A 14,707-nucleotide genomic window follows, 5' to 3' on the forward strand; every position below is an offset into this window, starting at 1 on the left:
AGACAAGCTCCAGAATCACATAGCATGTTTTTAAACATTTCTCCTCTAATAGAACAAGAGATAAGAAACTGACCTACACCTTCTATTTTGTGAACTGTTCGAACAGGTTTACCTCTTCTGGCATGATTGAACAAGTCTTCTATCTCAGGGATTGATTCTTTGCTCTCACAGAAGTAGTGGCCTATCATAAAGTCCTTGCAAATTTTGGCAAACGTGATTTCTTCAGGCAGATTTCGAACTACATCATTGAATTCATCGAGCTTTTCTTTGCTGATTCTGTTGGTGTAGTGGCTGCAGTCTTCCGGATTTTTGAGGTGAATCGCATAGACAGCTGCTTCTGGTGTTGTCATGTATCGAGCTCTCATAAAGTATCTATGGATATCCTCTTTAGACTCCTTGCAGTACCTGAAAAAGACTTGCAAACGACCAAGTTTCCAGATTGTATCAAAGCTTAAATGAGCAGGGAATGACCTGACTACGTTGTTGAACTCCATTAGCTTCTCTCTACTGATGTTGTTGGTGATCCATTGAATTTCTCCTGAGCCATCTTCTGAGGAATATCCTGCGTTTGGATCCTCTACAAACAACCCATACTCTTCATCTTCAGAGTATTGTTCTTCATACTCATCTTCACAAGACAAAGCCATGTTGCAAGGCCATGACTTGTCCTTTTCTTCAGATCTTTGGGTGCTTATGGAGCAAACCAGTTGTTGATGGAGTGGTTTAGTCATCCCAGGAGGTGTACCAGACGTACAGATGCTTGTATGAGCTGAACGGAACTGTTTTGGAACGTTTTTCCGGTTAGCCTTGACTGCAGGTGACGTGACCGCGGAGAAGCGACCATGGGCCGCGGGCAGACCCATCACGACCGCGGGGGAGCGCTTGTTGGCCGCGGTCGGAGCCAACGCGACCGCGGGAGTTTGTCTTCGAGCTGCTCTGCTGTTGTTGCTTCCTCCTTTGCCTCCTGGGTGGTCTCATGGGTCTTCTGGCTTGATGTACTTCCTCTCTGGGCTTGAGTCTTTAGTTTTGGGTGCTGGAATCTGATCTCCAAGTCCTTGCATGATCTCCTCAACCTTTTCTTCAAATTCATCAAGAGCATAGACTACTTTGTCCATGGTTGAGTCAAGCTCTTCGGTTTTGTCGATGACTTTGTACACCTTCTCTGAAACTTCGACTGTAAAGTCATAAGACTCGTTCTTAGCTTCGTTGAGGGCTTTGTCCACGTCATCAAGCTTGAAATCCAAGTCCATGACTTTGTTTTTGGTGTTGCGAAGCTCATAGTTGTGCTTTGCTTGCTCTTCCTCCATGCTGTTGAACCTGTTAGCAATCATAGCTGCATCCTTGGTTGCACGTTCCTCTATTGAATTGACTTGTGAGGCTACGTTATCGATTTTTTCATTGAAAAGTTTTGATACCCCATCAAGCCTTTCGTTTAGAGCAGTTGTAGCGGTTGCTTGAGCTTCTATGAATTGTCTGATCACACCTTCGAGCTGACTCAGTCTGTTGCTGAGCTGGACGTTCTCATCTTGCTGGAGAACTTGGTGAGGTAGGCGATACATAGAGTATCTAGGGTTTGCCATTTGAGGTGCGTAGGGTTCCTTCTGGAAGGTTCTGTAGTCTTCGCTTTGAGTTTTTTCGTAGAGATCGCGTAGATGCTTCTCTCTGCGTCTGGTGGCTTGAGGAGTGTTATAGAAACCTTCCTCATATTGTATATTTCGATTTATAGGATCCATATCTTCTGAAATGGAAACAAAATAACCGAAAAATGGAAAATTGCAGAAAACGGGGTTCTAGAGTCGATTTACTAACCTTTCTCGGGGTTTTGCAGAAAAGAAAACGCGTGCCTTCCCCGGCAACGGCGCCAAAAACTTGATGGTGTGCTGTGGTGAGGGTGTCAAGTTTTACCCTAAATGAAATCAATAGCCGCAAGTGCACGGCTGATCGATTGTAGTACTTAGGGATCGAATCCACAGGGAAGGAGGATCTTTTCCTGCAAAAAGCCTTTAAAATAAGTTAAAGTAAAGAAGTCTAGAACAAAAACAGTTTTGTAGGGGTTTGGTAGTGTGTTTAAAATGTAAAAACGAAATATTAACAGAGAATACGGGAATTAAATGACGTAATAACTAAACTTAACGAAAATGACTAAAAATGATAAAAACGGATATTCATATGCTTAAATGAAAATCTACTAAAACGGAAAGACAATATTGAACTAGAGCTTGAAAGAAAATCGGTGTAAATCAATGGAAAAGAAGGCGTTGAGTTTCAGGGAAGTTTTCTCAGGGGTACGAACGATTCAAAACATTGCTAGAGAGGAAATTTGATAAGATCTTAGCTTAAACTTTTCGAACTGGAGTCACGGACGTATGAATACGCCACTGTTGTGATCATAGACAACTATCTCTCTCAACCCTGACCAGTAGGTTTGCACTCTGGCCCTGGAAGAGAAGAGATGAATTATGTTTAAGACTCGTCCTAATTCACAAATCGCCCATAGGTAGGTTTCCACTCCTCTGTTTGTTTTGCTCTCCCAAACTAGATCTGATACCTGATGAACACTTTCGTGTCACCAAGCATCTGGATCAGATTGTAGTTCATGACGCTACTCTCATGCAGTAAAAACGAATTCAGAAGAAAAAGTTCTAAGATTCGGCTCAAAAGCTCATGGAATCTTCATCGAACATATAAGTCCCCATCGAAAATCCCTTAATCCCAACAATAAAACTATTCAGACATAATGAACGAAATCAAAGACATAGTATTAAGAAGTAGAATAGAAACCGAAATTGAAAAAGAAAGAACAAGGGTTCAAGAGAACAAATCTCTCTTTCCCTAAAACCTAAAACTTAAAAGTATTCTAAAACAATAAGAAAGATAGCATATCTTTCGATTAGGGTTCCTAAGACATGTATTTATAGTGCTCAAGACCTCTCTGGACGTCACTTAGGGTTTCTCCAAATGTGGGCTTCAGAAATGGGCTTTTTGGGCTCGGAGGTTGATGGCCGCGGTCGGGAGTGCTCTGAACGCGGGGAATGGGTGGTTTGCCGCAGTCGGGATGCTCCTGAACGCGGGAAATTGCTTGTTGGCCGCGGGTGGAAGTGCTGGCCAGCTGGTTTACGGGATATCTTGCTCTTCGCGTATCTTTTGATTGAACCGTTGGATTGCCAAGCTGTAAAGTGTACTGGAAAGCTGATACTTCCATCTTTAAGGTCTCCAAATTTGAGCTGGATCAGACGGTGAAAAGGCCTTCAATCAGGGGTGAACTTCTGACGGTTTGACTCTGAGCTGAAATCTGGTTTTCTATCCATTTTGTTAAGTTTTTCCCTAAGTTTCCTGAAAAGAGTCTTGGAACTACAAATACTAGAAAAACGTGATAAAGGTACTTAAAAGTAATTATAAACATAGAAAAAGTATTTCAAAACGATCCATAAAAGTGGTCAAAATACGGTGTTATCAACGCCCCTCGAGCTTCCAATTTCCGTGCTGATTTCCTTGCGAAGAAGGCGCGCTTGCGAGGCCTTTGCTTCTCTCATGTGGGCTCGACGACCCCGACTGGCTCTCTCAAGCAGAAAGTCACCATCGGCTAAGTCGTTGAGTATGATCGTATCAGATGTCAAAAAAAAAAAAAACTATTCGAACATTTAATTTTGTTTTATCATTTATTAATTCAGCAAACAATCTGGGATAAATTATTTTAACTTAGTCATTTGTTTAATTCTATCAAATAATTAGGAGCATTTATCCACTACAAAGAAAGTGTCTCAAGTTAGTAATTTTCTTTCATAGTTGTGGTAACTTCAGTTCCATTTTCTGTCCAAAAAAAAAATGTATGTCTTAGTTTATTCTTTGAGCAAATTCTCTTACCTTCTCAAATCCCAACGGCAAGAAAATATTTTTCACTGACTGAGTTTTGTTTTTCCATTTTTATTTTCTCTACACACTGATATTCTCTTTCAACTAATAAAAGACAAATTGGTCATTATTAGTATATATGAAATTGGCCACCTGTTGTCTTAGCGGGTAGTCATCAAAATAATCTTAATATTATAATACTAAATTATTTTTGTACTAAAAATGTAAAAAAAATTATTTAATTTACAATAGTATTGAATAATCATTTGAATTAAAATGTTATTAGGGCTGCTTAGCAACTCTGCACAAACATCTAAATAGGTTAAAAAACTTTTGGTTATCTATTTCGGCGTGCAGTTTCTACATGTACATTGTATTAGCAGTGAACATTGAGTTCCAAAACTCTGATGACCTTAGGTTCACAGACACTCAACAAATAAAATTCCGTTATATTTAAAGACATCAAATAAAACTTGAAAACAATAAATTTGATAAGTCATTAACGTTAGAGAGAGCCTTGACATGTAAATAGATGCCACCAATGAAGACGACTCAGTGCTACAAAGTGGACCAACCAGCCTTTCGGTGAGACGGATATAAAATGCAAAGAACAAGGTGCAAGTGCAACGTGCATTTTGAGGTTCCATGAGAGAATTGATGTAATAAATGCCTGTAATAGGAAGGAGGGAGAAGAGTGTTTGTGTATGAGGTAAAGGAGGCTCATGTTCCTATAGATGCGAATAGTGGTCGGGAAGTTTAAAAGTTGAAAAAAAAGAGAAAATTGGAATATAGTTTCATAAGAAACATCACCATGTGCAGCAACGAACACGATGAAGGGCACATCCTCTAGAGTGATATGGAGATGCTTTATTTGTAAAAATCTATGCGGAAGAGAGTAAGAAAGAAGAGAGAATTGAAGAATAGAGAGAATAGAGAGAAACTGTATCTTATTTCTCTTTAACTGATTTGTACAAGGAGATACAAATATCTATTCTATTAAAATGAAAATATTTTTTAGTGCTTGCTTCCAAATACTCTTAAAACTTTATAAAAATTTGTTTGGAAGCAGTTTTAAAATTATCATAATTTATTGTAATATCACTTAAAAAACATATTTTATTTATATATATATAATTAATCTAAAAATACGATATTAATTTAGATAAGTAAAAATTTTCTTAAATATAGATTATTTTAATTTAAAATTCAAACTATTTAATTTTTGGTAATTAAATTTAATTCTGAAAATCAATATTAATTTAAATTACTTTAGATTTTTTTAAATATAGGTTAGATTCAATTTAACATTTGGAATTTAAATAATATTTTTAGAATAATACATATGATTAAAAAAATATGTTTTAGTATTTTTTTAATCATATTCAATCAAACTAAAATTTTACAGATTGAAAACTGATAAATATTAATATTAGATGGTAATTTGATGGGCGGGTTAGGTGTTTTTATAATTGTGGTCTTATGCGGGTTGAGTTATCAAAACATGCAATATATTAAATTAGAAATACAAACAATATACTGTACCAATCAATTACAAATACAAACAATATACCAGTCAATTACAAAACCAAGCAAACAGATTTAGATAACATAAACAAAACAGAGAGAGTATGTATATGAACATATAAATATGCTGCACTGAGACGGGTACGGGGACAAAAAACGGAGACGGAAACGGGGATGGGAAACGGCAAAATAAAAATTTATGGATACGGGTACGGCATGGAAACGTCAAAAATAATATATGAGAAATAATACCTTAAATTATAAATAAAAATAAAGTAACATATAAATCTTATAATAAAAAACACCTTTGTCTAAAATCTTAACATAAAAAAACACTTATGTCTAATATAAGTTAGTCAAGCAATAAATTTTCAAAATCTGGCTCATCAAGCGAAAGATCAGAAAACTCCAAAAACCCTACATCTTCCGTAGAATCAAATCCATCTCCACCAACATCCCACATCTTGGTCTTTTCATCTTTATATTCATCATCATTATTCCTTGATAGAAGACGTAGATTATTGTGGATGAAAACCAAATCTTGAGCACGACTTGAATCCAACCTGTTTCTTCTTTGTGAATGAATAAATTTGTAAGTGCTCCAATTACGCTCAGCACAAGAAGATGAAGTAGGTTGTCCAAGCAACTTAAAAGCCAAAGTCTGGAGGAGAGGAGCTTGGGCACCAAAGTTAGCCCACCAATGTTTGGGTTCCATAGTAGACATTGCTGAAATGCATGTTAAATCCCCAAAAGAACCACCTTTCATCGAGAATAATGCATACTCGTTCAAAACTTTGAGATGATCATCAGTATTGGGAAACAATCTTTTGAAGCACTTTATCCTCTCATGTGAGATTTCAGCATCTTTATGTGGACCAATTCTTATAGAATCTTCATTTAGCCATGCTTCACTATAAAATCTGCCATATACAAAAATATGTAATATAATTATGTTAAGAGCCAAGGAAACAAACAAAATAGATAAAAACATATAGTTTAAGATCTCATAACTCCATAATGGAGCATCATCACTTTGGTTGGTATCAGTAGATCCAATGTTGCTACTATCAACGTTATTATTATGTCCTTGAGATTGATCCATTTAATCAAACTGCATAAAGTTTAAAAAAAAAAACTCAACGAACAAGCAAACAACAAGCAACGAAGAAAACAAATAAAGCGCAACAACAAATAAAATAACAAAACTAATCGATGCTATGCAACACAAACAAGTCACACATATATTTATGTTATTGTTTCTGGAATTGAATAATACGAACAACGGAACAACTAATATTAACTTCCTTTTAATGTTGATCATCTAATCAATTAACAATTGTTACTAATATATATATATATATATATATGCTATCGTTTATCTATGGAATTGAGACAAAAAAAATAAAAAAGGCATCAGAATTCATAACTATAATAGCGACAAGAGTACAGAGATGTACTTAGGTGAAACGTGAAGAGACGTATGAGATGTAAGAGGTGCTTGGACTTGCTTGCTAGTTTTCGTGAATAATAGGTAAAAAAGAGGCAAAGTTATTTGGTAGTAATTAAGAGGTAAGATGAATCTCTTAAATATAACTCAAACCCTAAACGTGTATTTTATTTTTTCCTTTTCTTTCTTTAGGTTGTTTTGTAAAAAAGGAAAATTAACAAGAAACGTTTCTGAAACGTTTCATTAACGTTTCCATAACGTCCCCGTTTTCTGCTTGCCGTCCCCACATTATGTGAAACGTATCCGGGACATTTCGACGCCGTCTCCGTGAAGTACCTGTCTCCGGGACGTTTCGGATACGGGAGACGGCTGCATATACACGTCCCCGTGCTTCACATACACACACATGCACCGGAGATGTAGAGATGTTTCACCGGAGATGTAACATGCGCACAACACAAAACACACAAAAGACAGAATCCCTTTATACACACAATGAAGAGAAGCTACAGATATTCTTCTTCTTTTTTCCAAACGTCTTTCTTATTAACTAGAAAAGAAATAAGACTATTTCATTCATTCATTGCTCCAATTCACTACTACTAGGGTATTAGTTTATGTAAAAGCCCAATGATCACAAAGCTAATGAAATAGAGAAGTGCATTGCACATAGTATTAGAATCACATAAGGCAAACTAAGACGAGAATTGCACACAAGTAAAAAGTTTGAGATGAAGATAAATACCTGTAGTACAGCCTGATAGATCAGCCTCTCGTCATTCTCTGAACACAGATAAAACACCATTAACAGATGAGTACTAACAACAGACACATCAAATACTCTAGACGATATTCCACTAGATTCACGTTCAAAATCACACAAAAATATTTCACCAGAAGAATCGAAATTCCAGGAAAACGCCAGAAATGGACAAGAGAATCTTTGCAAGGGACATTTAAAAAAGTTATTAATTGAGCAGATTGAATATCAAAACCACATGAAAAGTGAAAAGTGTGACCAAACAGCAAAAACCTGAAGAGATTATCTAAGAGAGGAGAGCTTACGCGAGAGAAGCTTGAGCTGAGATTGGAGCTTGCGTCAGACCGAACCGTAGTATAACAAAGTTGTTGGGTAGATTACGGAAAACGAAAAAACTGAACTGTGGGGTCTTTTTGACATAAAAAGAAAGTACGTGGCTAAAAATAAAATAAATAAAAAGATATCTGAATTCAAGTTAATTTTGATAAGTTTTATAACGTTGGGCTCAATTTAATGGTAAATTTGCGTAAGTGGCCCACATGAAACAGAAAGTTAATATTATTTGACCCCAGAAAGGTGAATAAAAAAAGCACGTGTGGTCCATCTTTCGTTTTTATAAACGGAAAATTTTATTCCTCAGCGAGACCAAGACGTAATTTCGCTTCTTCTCCTTTAACCCTCAAAAACTCAAAAAGTCTCTTGGCTAGGCTAGGAGGTGACGTCATCTTCACCTTCCCTGAAATTTCACACCTTTTTCCCGTTTTGCCCTTGGTTAGAGAAACCTTCCTATTTCCGCTGCTTCGCCTTTTTCAATTTCCTCGAAGATTTTTTTTTTTCTTCACCCTGGGTTCTAAGATTTTCCTCTCAGTTTCGTAGTCTTTTGATCCGAGGTAGGTACAGAAGAAATTTCACCTGAATTTTTAGTTACGGTTCGTCCTCTTCGGAGGGAATCAATTTCACCTTTGATCACTTTGTCCGCGATTTTTTTTGTTTTCAGAAAATGGAGCTCGATTTTGAAGCTAATAATTTGCTTGAAGACGAAGCTGCTGAAGTTGGACATAATGTTAGTGTAAAGTTCGACTTTCTATGCTATTTTCTTCGCTTTTCGTTGAACTAATTATGGGTCCACCTTTTTTTTTTTTTAAACCTGGAGCTCGAAACTTGTAGTTTCCGGTGTAAATGATATGTAGTTTCATAGTTTGAATCATGAACAGAAGCTGATACATCAAGCATTTCATCTAACAAACTGTGATTGTGCGTTATTAGTTCTCGTTTTGATTTTAGTTTCTTTCTACAGGATGAGGCTGGAATTGAAGGGGAGAGATGTGGGATTTGCATGGATATAATCATTGATAGAGGTGTTCTTGATTGTTGTCAGCACTGGTAATAGCTTATGTTTCTCTTCTAGTATTATTTTTTTCTATATCCTGATTTGTGCTTAATAAGTTGTTTGTCAAGGAGCAGACTGATAATTGGTGTCTATGTCTGATAATATTCAGGTTCTGCTTTGAATGCATTGATAATTGGTCTACGATTATGAATCTGTGCCCTCTCTGTCAGAGAGAGTTTCAGTTGATTACATGTGTCCCTGTAAGAAATCTCATGCCTGTTTCTTATCTGGACATATCTCATCATTTTTGTAAGTGGAGCTCTTGGATTAGGTAATGAGTTTTCGGTTTTAATTTTGAAGGTGAATGATTCAGGTGAAAGCAGCAAGGTTGATGAGGCTTCGTTATCAGGGTACTATACTCATGGTTTTATTTTTTGTTTTTCTCGTGTTTGCTACTGTGATGAACTTTACTTGCCTGAACAATCTAAGTGGTGTCTTTGTCTTTATCTATGAACGGCCTATCGTGAATAAATTGATACTAAATGACATAACATGATCAAGTGACTGAAAAGTTGGTTGTGTACCATAGATTACTGTATGTGCTGAAAATACTGTTGTTAACTGCTGACGTTAAGCTAAACTATCAAATACATGCAGAGATGAAGATTGGTGCATTGAGGAGGAGACTGACGGCGTCTCTTCTCCGTCACACTATATTGACGAAAATGTAAGTATATTAGATATGGGTTCTCCTGGCCATTACAAAGTACGCTAAGCTTTTCTAATCATTTTGTAGGCAGTTATCTGTTTAGATGGAGATCTTTGCAAGATCCGTAACAGCTTCAGTTACATAGGAGGGGATTCCAACCTCGATACATCAATTGCTTGTGATTCTTGTGATACATGGTAATCATTACCATGGATATTGTTTTTTTATGTGTAAAGTCTCATGTTGGTTGTATTACCTGCTTTGTTGGATCACTGAAGTTCATCAACTGGTGAACTTCTGATGCTCTTTAAGTAGGTACAGTGCCATAATGTTTGCGTCTTCTATGCTTTAAAATGAAGATTATTGTGTTTAAAGCTTAGTTGCCCTACCGGTTTTTAAATGCGATCACTATAATATGACATGTAAACGACAAAAGATACTTTTTAATCTTAGACGTGCATGTTCTTCCTTTTATGTTGTTCTAGATTGTTCATCTTTAGAGCATTGTTATATGGTCTTAGATGTATGAACGATAGTTATCTTCTAACTGTTGCTTTGCCCTATGTGCTAACAGGTATCATGCAATTTGTGTGGGGTTTGATCTTGAAATTGCATCAGAGGATACATGGGTATGTCCGAGGTAGGTTCCATTCACGTATCGATGATATATGATTGTTGAATCCAGCGCCACTTTCATTGTATTGTCTCTGTTAGTATTAGCCTATTAGGCATACATATTTTTATGGGAGAGCTTCTAATGAATTGCTTAATCTTTCCCGCGTGCCACTCTTATGTTTAACTAGAAAACATACAGCGTACCTAATCTGAGTGATATCTAATACATAGGCATATTATCCCTCCTTTCTCTATATTTTTCAGCAATCTTGTCAAAGTGTCTCTTCCTTTGCTTTGTCTCCACAGATGTCTCTCTAGTGAAAAAGCACTTGAACCTGATGCTTCACCTATGGAGACAAGACAGCCCCTGGATAATTCTGAGAGGACAACTAGCGGATGCTCAGTCGAGGCTGTTTACTCAGGAAATTTTTCAGTTACAGTTGCCGATGATGGCGAAACAGCTCTTGTCGTATCAACAGTCAAAGGAGACGAGTGGCTTATGAAACCAAGTGATACCACCACTTTGTCAGTTCAAGCTACGATGGACGGAGACCCTGATAGCTCGCATCTGGAATTATGTCGTGAGAAGAAAAATACAGAGCATGTCCCAGGGAAACTGGAGTTCACGCAATCCTTACCTCATGATGTATCATCTGAAATACCATCTGATTCAAATCAGAAACTGTTTGCTGCACACGTGGAGAATAGCGCAGGTATATTGATTTGTAATACAAATTTCACTAAGGCTTAGTTGCACTTTCTTGACACGTATAGATTCTCAACATGCTTTGTCCCTTGTTGCTGCTGGGTGATAATTTAGCCTTTTGTGCAACTGTACCCCGTACAGGACTTGTAGAAAAAGATCGTCAACCTGTAAATGTTCAAGAATGTAAGAAACATTCTGTCCTTTGTTCTCCTGTTTACCTTCTGCTTTCTTTCATGTTTCATGGTCACATGTAATTGGATCATTGCCTGAATCTGCATAGTTTAACATGGTCTTACATGCTGCAATGTGCTTTCCAGCTCTTTCCAGTACAGCCATATCCAGTTCTGATGTTGCTAGTGTTATCAGCTTAAAGAGAAAGCATACAGATTGCAGGTCAGCTTCACAGATGAAATATTGTTTTTTGGTACCTTATTCCCTCTTTACTCTGCTTTGTGTCAAATGTTTGAGCGGTTGCTATTTCGCTGTGGCATTTTTGTACCAGTGGTAATGATGGCAATTCGGAAACTAAGGCTGAGATTGCAGTACCACTTGTCGAACCAAAACTTGAGGAAATAGAAGAAAAAGCTGCCATTCACCAGGAGAGCAGATCCCCTTCAAATAATACGACTGTTGATATATTCAGCATTATCAAAAGAACTGGGCGTAAAAAGAAACCCATGCGACCAAATATTACGGATAAGTCTTTAGAAGGAGAGAATGCTCTTGGTTTGAGGGTAAAGAAGATTAAGAGGACACCGGAAGATGATAAAGAGTCACTGGTTCTGGTTGAGAAACTAAGGAAAGAAATAAGAGAGGCCGTTCGTAATAAATCAATGGAAGACATCAGAACAAACCAATTTGATCCAAAACTCTTGGCTGCCTTCAGAGCTGCTGTCGCAGGACCTAAAAGTGATGATACACCTAGAAAAATTCCGGCTTTGTCAGTAAAGGCGAAGAAGTTGATGCTGCAGAAAGGAAAAGTTCGAGAGAATCTCACGAAGAAAATTTATGCAGATTCAAATGGGAAGCGGAGAACTGCATGGCACCGGGATTGTGAAGTCGAGTTTTGGAAGCATCGGTGCATAAAAACTAGAAAGCCTGAAAAGATTGAGACTTTGAAGTCTGTTCTTAGCCTCTTGAAGAAAAAACCAGCTGACGTCGAAACAAACGTTTCGTCTGAACCCCCACAGGCCTCAAATCCTATTCTCTCCCGATTATATTTGGCAGATACCTCAGTGTTCCCGAGAAATCATGATATCAAGCCTCTTTCGGCATCAAAAGAATCAGGGACCTCTCAAAACAGTGCAAAAACTACAGAAGCGGACAAGACCTTACCAAAAATCAGTGATACTAAGGGGAGCAGCTCAAAAGCTGCTCTATCAAAAACAAACTCGGGAAACAAACAGTCTATAATGGAGACGTCAGATGATCTGAAGAAAGACAAAAGGAAATGGGCATTGCAGGTTCTTGCAAGGAAGAAAGCTATAGCAGGCAACAACTCAAGCGAAGACAAAGAAGGCTCTCCCGAGCTCAAAGGGAATTATCCATTGTTGGTGTGTAATTCTCAGCCTTTGCTTTCTCGCTTTTAACAAATCTGGTGTTTTGAGATTGTTGCTTGTTTCTTTCTATGATTGCTATCAGGCTCAACTTCCAGCTGATATGAGGCCAGCTCTTGCAACCAGTCGCCATAATAAAGTTTCTGTTGCAGTTAGGCAGGTACGTGATTAGTTCTTTCTTTACTTAAATTCTAGTTCCTCGTGGTATTGATTTGTTCTATGTTCATAATAAGTTACTTGAGTTCCAGACAATGAAGGAGAGGTTATTCTTGTTAGTTCTGGGTTTAAAGGTAGAATAAGTTGAGCTATGAGAGATCTGCTTCAATTTATGTTTGATAAGATTGTGAGATTATTTTCCTTTGGCCCAAAATTTGTAGATCAAAATCGTAAGATTTTATGCTTGCCAATTAGCTTCATCTTCATGTGTGCTTCTATAACGGTTACATATATGAAGCAGATCTCGGGCTAATCTATTATTGAATTGCCTGGAAAAACTATACCAACATCACAACTCGTGGAATCGCTAGCTTTATTATTATTACCGCATGTGCTTGTTTTTGTTCATAAGTAAATCACTCTTGCTGCAGGCGCAACTATATCGCTTGACAGAACATTTCTTGAAGAAAGAAAATCTTCTGGATGTTCGAAGAAGTGCAGCGACAGAACTAGCCGTTGCTGATGCTATAAATATCGAGAAAGTGATCGCTGACAAATCAAGTTGCAAAGTTGTGTACCTGAATCTATGCTCACAAGAAATACTGCACCATTCAGAGAGCAAAGCAATGGAAAATAATGCCGTAGAACCAAATTCTTCATCAGCATTGGCTAATAACGGAACTGAAGATATCAGTGATAAAGAATCAGAAGATCCAGCCATCCTTCAAGCGCTCAGAGCAGCAGGTCTTGTTGATTCACCACCAAACAGCCCGACCCATTCAACGGAAGTTCCTCCACATAATGGAGACAGTTCCTTGGACAAAGCCAGGGACGTAGGCCCAGATAATGTACTGGACACAGGAACCATTCCTGATACAGACATCTTTGGGGACTTTGAGTATGAGTTGGATGAGGAAGACTATATCGGTGCTACGATGGCTACAAATGCTTCAGAAACACTGCCGGACAAAGGTTTGACTAAGGTGAAAGTAGTTTTCTCCACTGTTCAACCTGATAAAGTTATAAACCAATCCGAAGTCTTGGGGAATGAAGAAACTACTGCGAACCAGAAAGAGATCAGAAATGGCGAAGAAGACGGGAAGAGCATTGTTCCTATGGAGCCTGTACCTGAGCCTGAGGCCGAGGGCGAGGGAGAAGGAGAGGGAGAGGGAGGTGAGATCCTTTCTCTAGCTGAATGTGAAGAACTGTACGGACCTGGTACAGAGAAACTAGTTGAGAAACCTCTCATTGAAGGATCTGCTGATAACGGTATTCAAGCTAAGGCACCTGATTCAGAGTGCGAGAGCAACACGCACAGAGAATTCATCGCTTCAAACTTTGAGAAGCCGTCCATTCAAGAGAAAAAACTTCCCAAAAGGATTCAAAAGTGTAATCCAAGCGAGAAGCCGTCGAAAGAAGAGAAAAGCAAAGCTGATGGGTTCACTAACTCCGTCACCAAGAAGGTAATAAAATCTGTTAAATTCCTCATGTAAAAATCCCTTTTTGATTACCGTTTTGTTTCTTTTTTTTTAGGTGGAAGCATACATCAAAGAACATATCAGACCACTGTGTAAGAGCGGAGTGATAAACGTGGAGCAATACAGATGGGCAGTGACTAAAACCTCAGAGAAAGTGATGAAGTATCACAGCAAAGCCAAGAGTGCTAATTTCTTGATCAAAGAAGGCGACAAGATCAAGAAACTGGCCGAGCAATATGTTGAAACCGCCGCTTCCTCTTCCTCGGGAGCTCACCACAAGGACAAGGACAAGTCTAAATGACTAGCAGATGCGTAAATAAGATGATGAAGGAAACAAGTAGCTCAGTATTAAGACGTAAATAGGTTTTTATTTATCTATTTGTCTCCTCCACGAACTTTGGAGATTCTATCTTCTGTCAGGCCATTGCATAACCTGTTTACGAGGTCTTGAAACAAATATATGAAGATATGAAGATATATTTATTGTATTAGAGATTGCTCCCAGATTATTCCCAGATTAGGTCACTGATTAACCTAAAACCAGCAAGTCAAATCGTCGATAATAATCAACAAA

The 14,707-nt window shown here is 37.9% G+C and overlaps 1 protein-coding gene and 1 long non-coding RNA gene across 5 annotated transcripts; one reads left to right on the forward strand and one right to left on the reverse strand.

Moving 5' to 3' along the window:
- Positions 1 to 6,181: 6,181 nt before the first annotated feature.
- On the reverse strand, positions 6,182 to 7,954 carry LOC112085109. The gene is made up of 3 exons (XR_002898723.1): positions 7,889 to 7,954; positions 7,569 to 7,606; positions 6,182 to 6,296 (listed from the first exon to the last, which is right to left on the reverse strand). It is a non-coding gene; the product is annotated as an uncharacterized LOC112085109 (long non-coding RNA).
- Positions 7,955 to 8,265: 311 nt separating this feature from the next.
- LOC18014744 (uncharacterized protein At4g10930) lies at positions 8,266 to 14,621 on the forward strand. Of its 4 annotated transcripts, none has more exons than XM_024154103.1 (15): positions 8,266 to 8,473; positions 8,581 to 8,646; positions 8,881 to 8,966; positions 9,083 to 9,173; positions 9,274 to 9,323; positions 9,571 to 9,640; positions 9,710 to 9,819; positions 10,197 to 10,262; positions 10,544 to 10,950; positions 11,058 to 11,126; positions 11,261 to 11,336; positions 11,446 to 12,496; positions 12,585 to 12,659; positions 13,087 to 14,118; positions 14,189 to 14,621. In XM_024154103.1, exons 2-15 carry the CDS (start codon positions 8,584 to 8,586, stop codon positions 14,432 to 14,434), a joined length of 3,492 nt encoding a protein of 1,163 aa, XP_024009871.1. In that variant the 5' UTR covers positions 8,266 to 8,473; positions 8,581 to 8,583; the 3' UTR covers positions 14,435 to 14,621. The 4 variants fall into 4 exon arrangements, with proteins under 4 accessions (XP_024009871.1, XP_024009870.1, XP_006396988.2 ...); XM_024154102.1 differs by having other exon boundaries at positions 8,273 to 8,473; positions 8,581 to 8,652; XM_006396925.2 differs by having other exon boundaries at positions 8,273 to 8,473; positions 8,581 to 8,652; positions 11,085 to 11,126.
- The last annotated feature ends 86 nt before the right edge of the window (positions 14,622 to 14,707 follow it).

The sequence above is a fragment of the Eutrema salsugineum genome, unplaced genomic scaffold (genome assembly GCF_000478725.1).
Source record: "Eutrema salsugineum unplaced genomic scaffold, Eutsalg1_0 scaffold_3, whole genome shotgun sequence".
Taxonomy (NCBI): domain Eukaryota; kingdom Viridiplantae; phylum Streptophyta; class Magnoliopsida; order Brassicales; family Brassicaceae; genus Eutrema; species Eutrema salsugineum.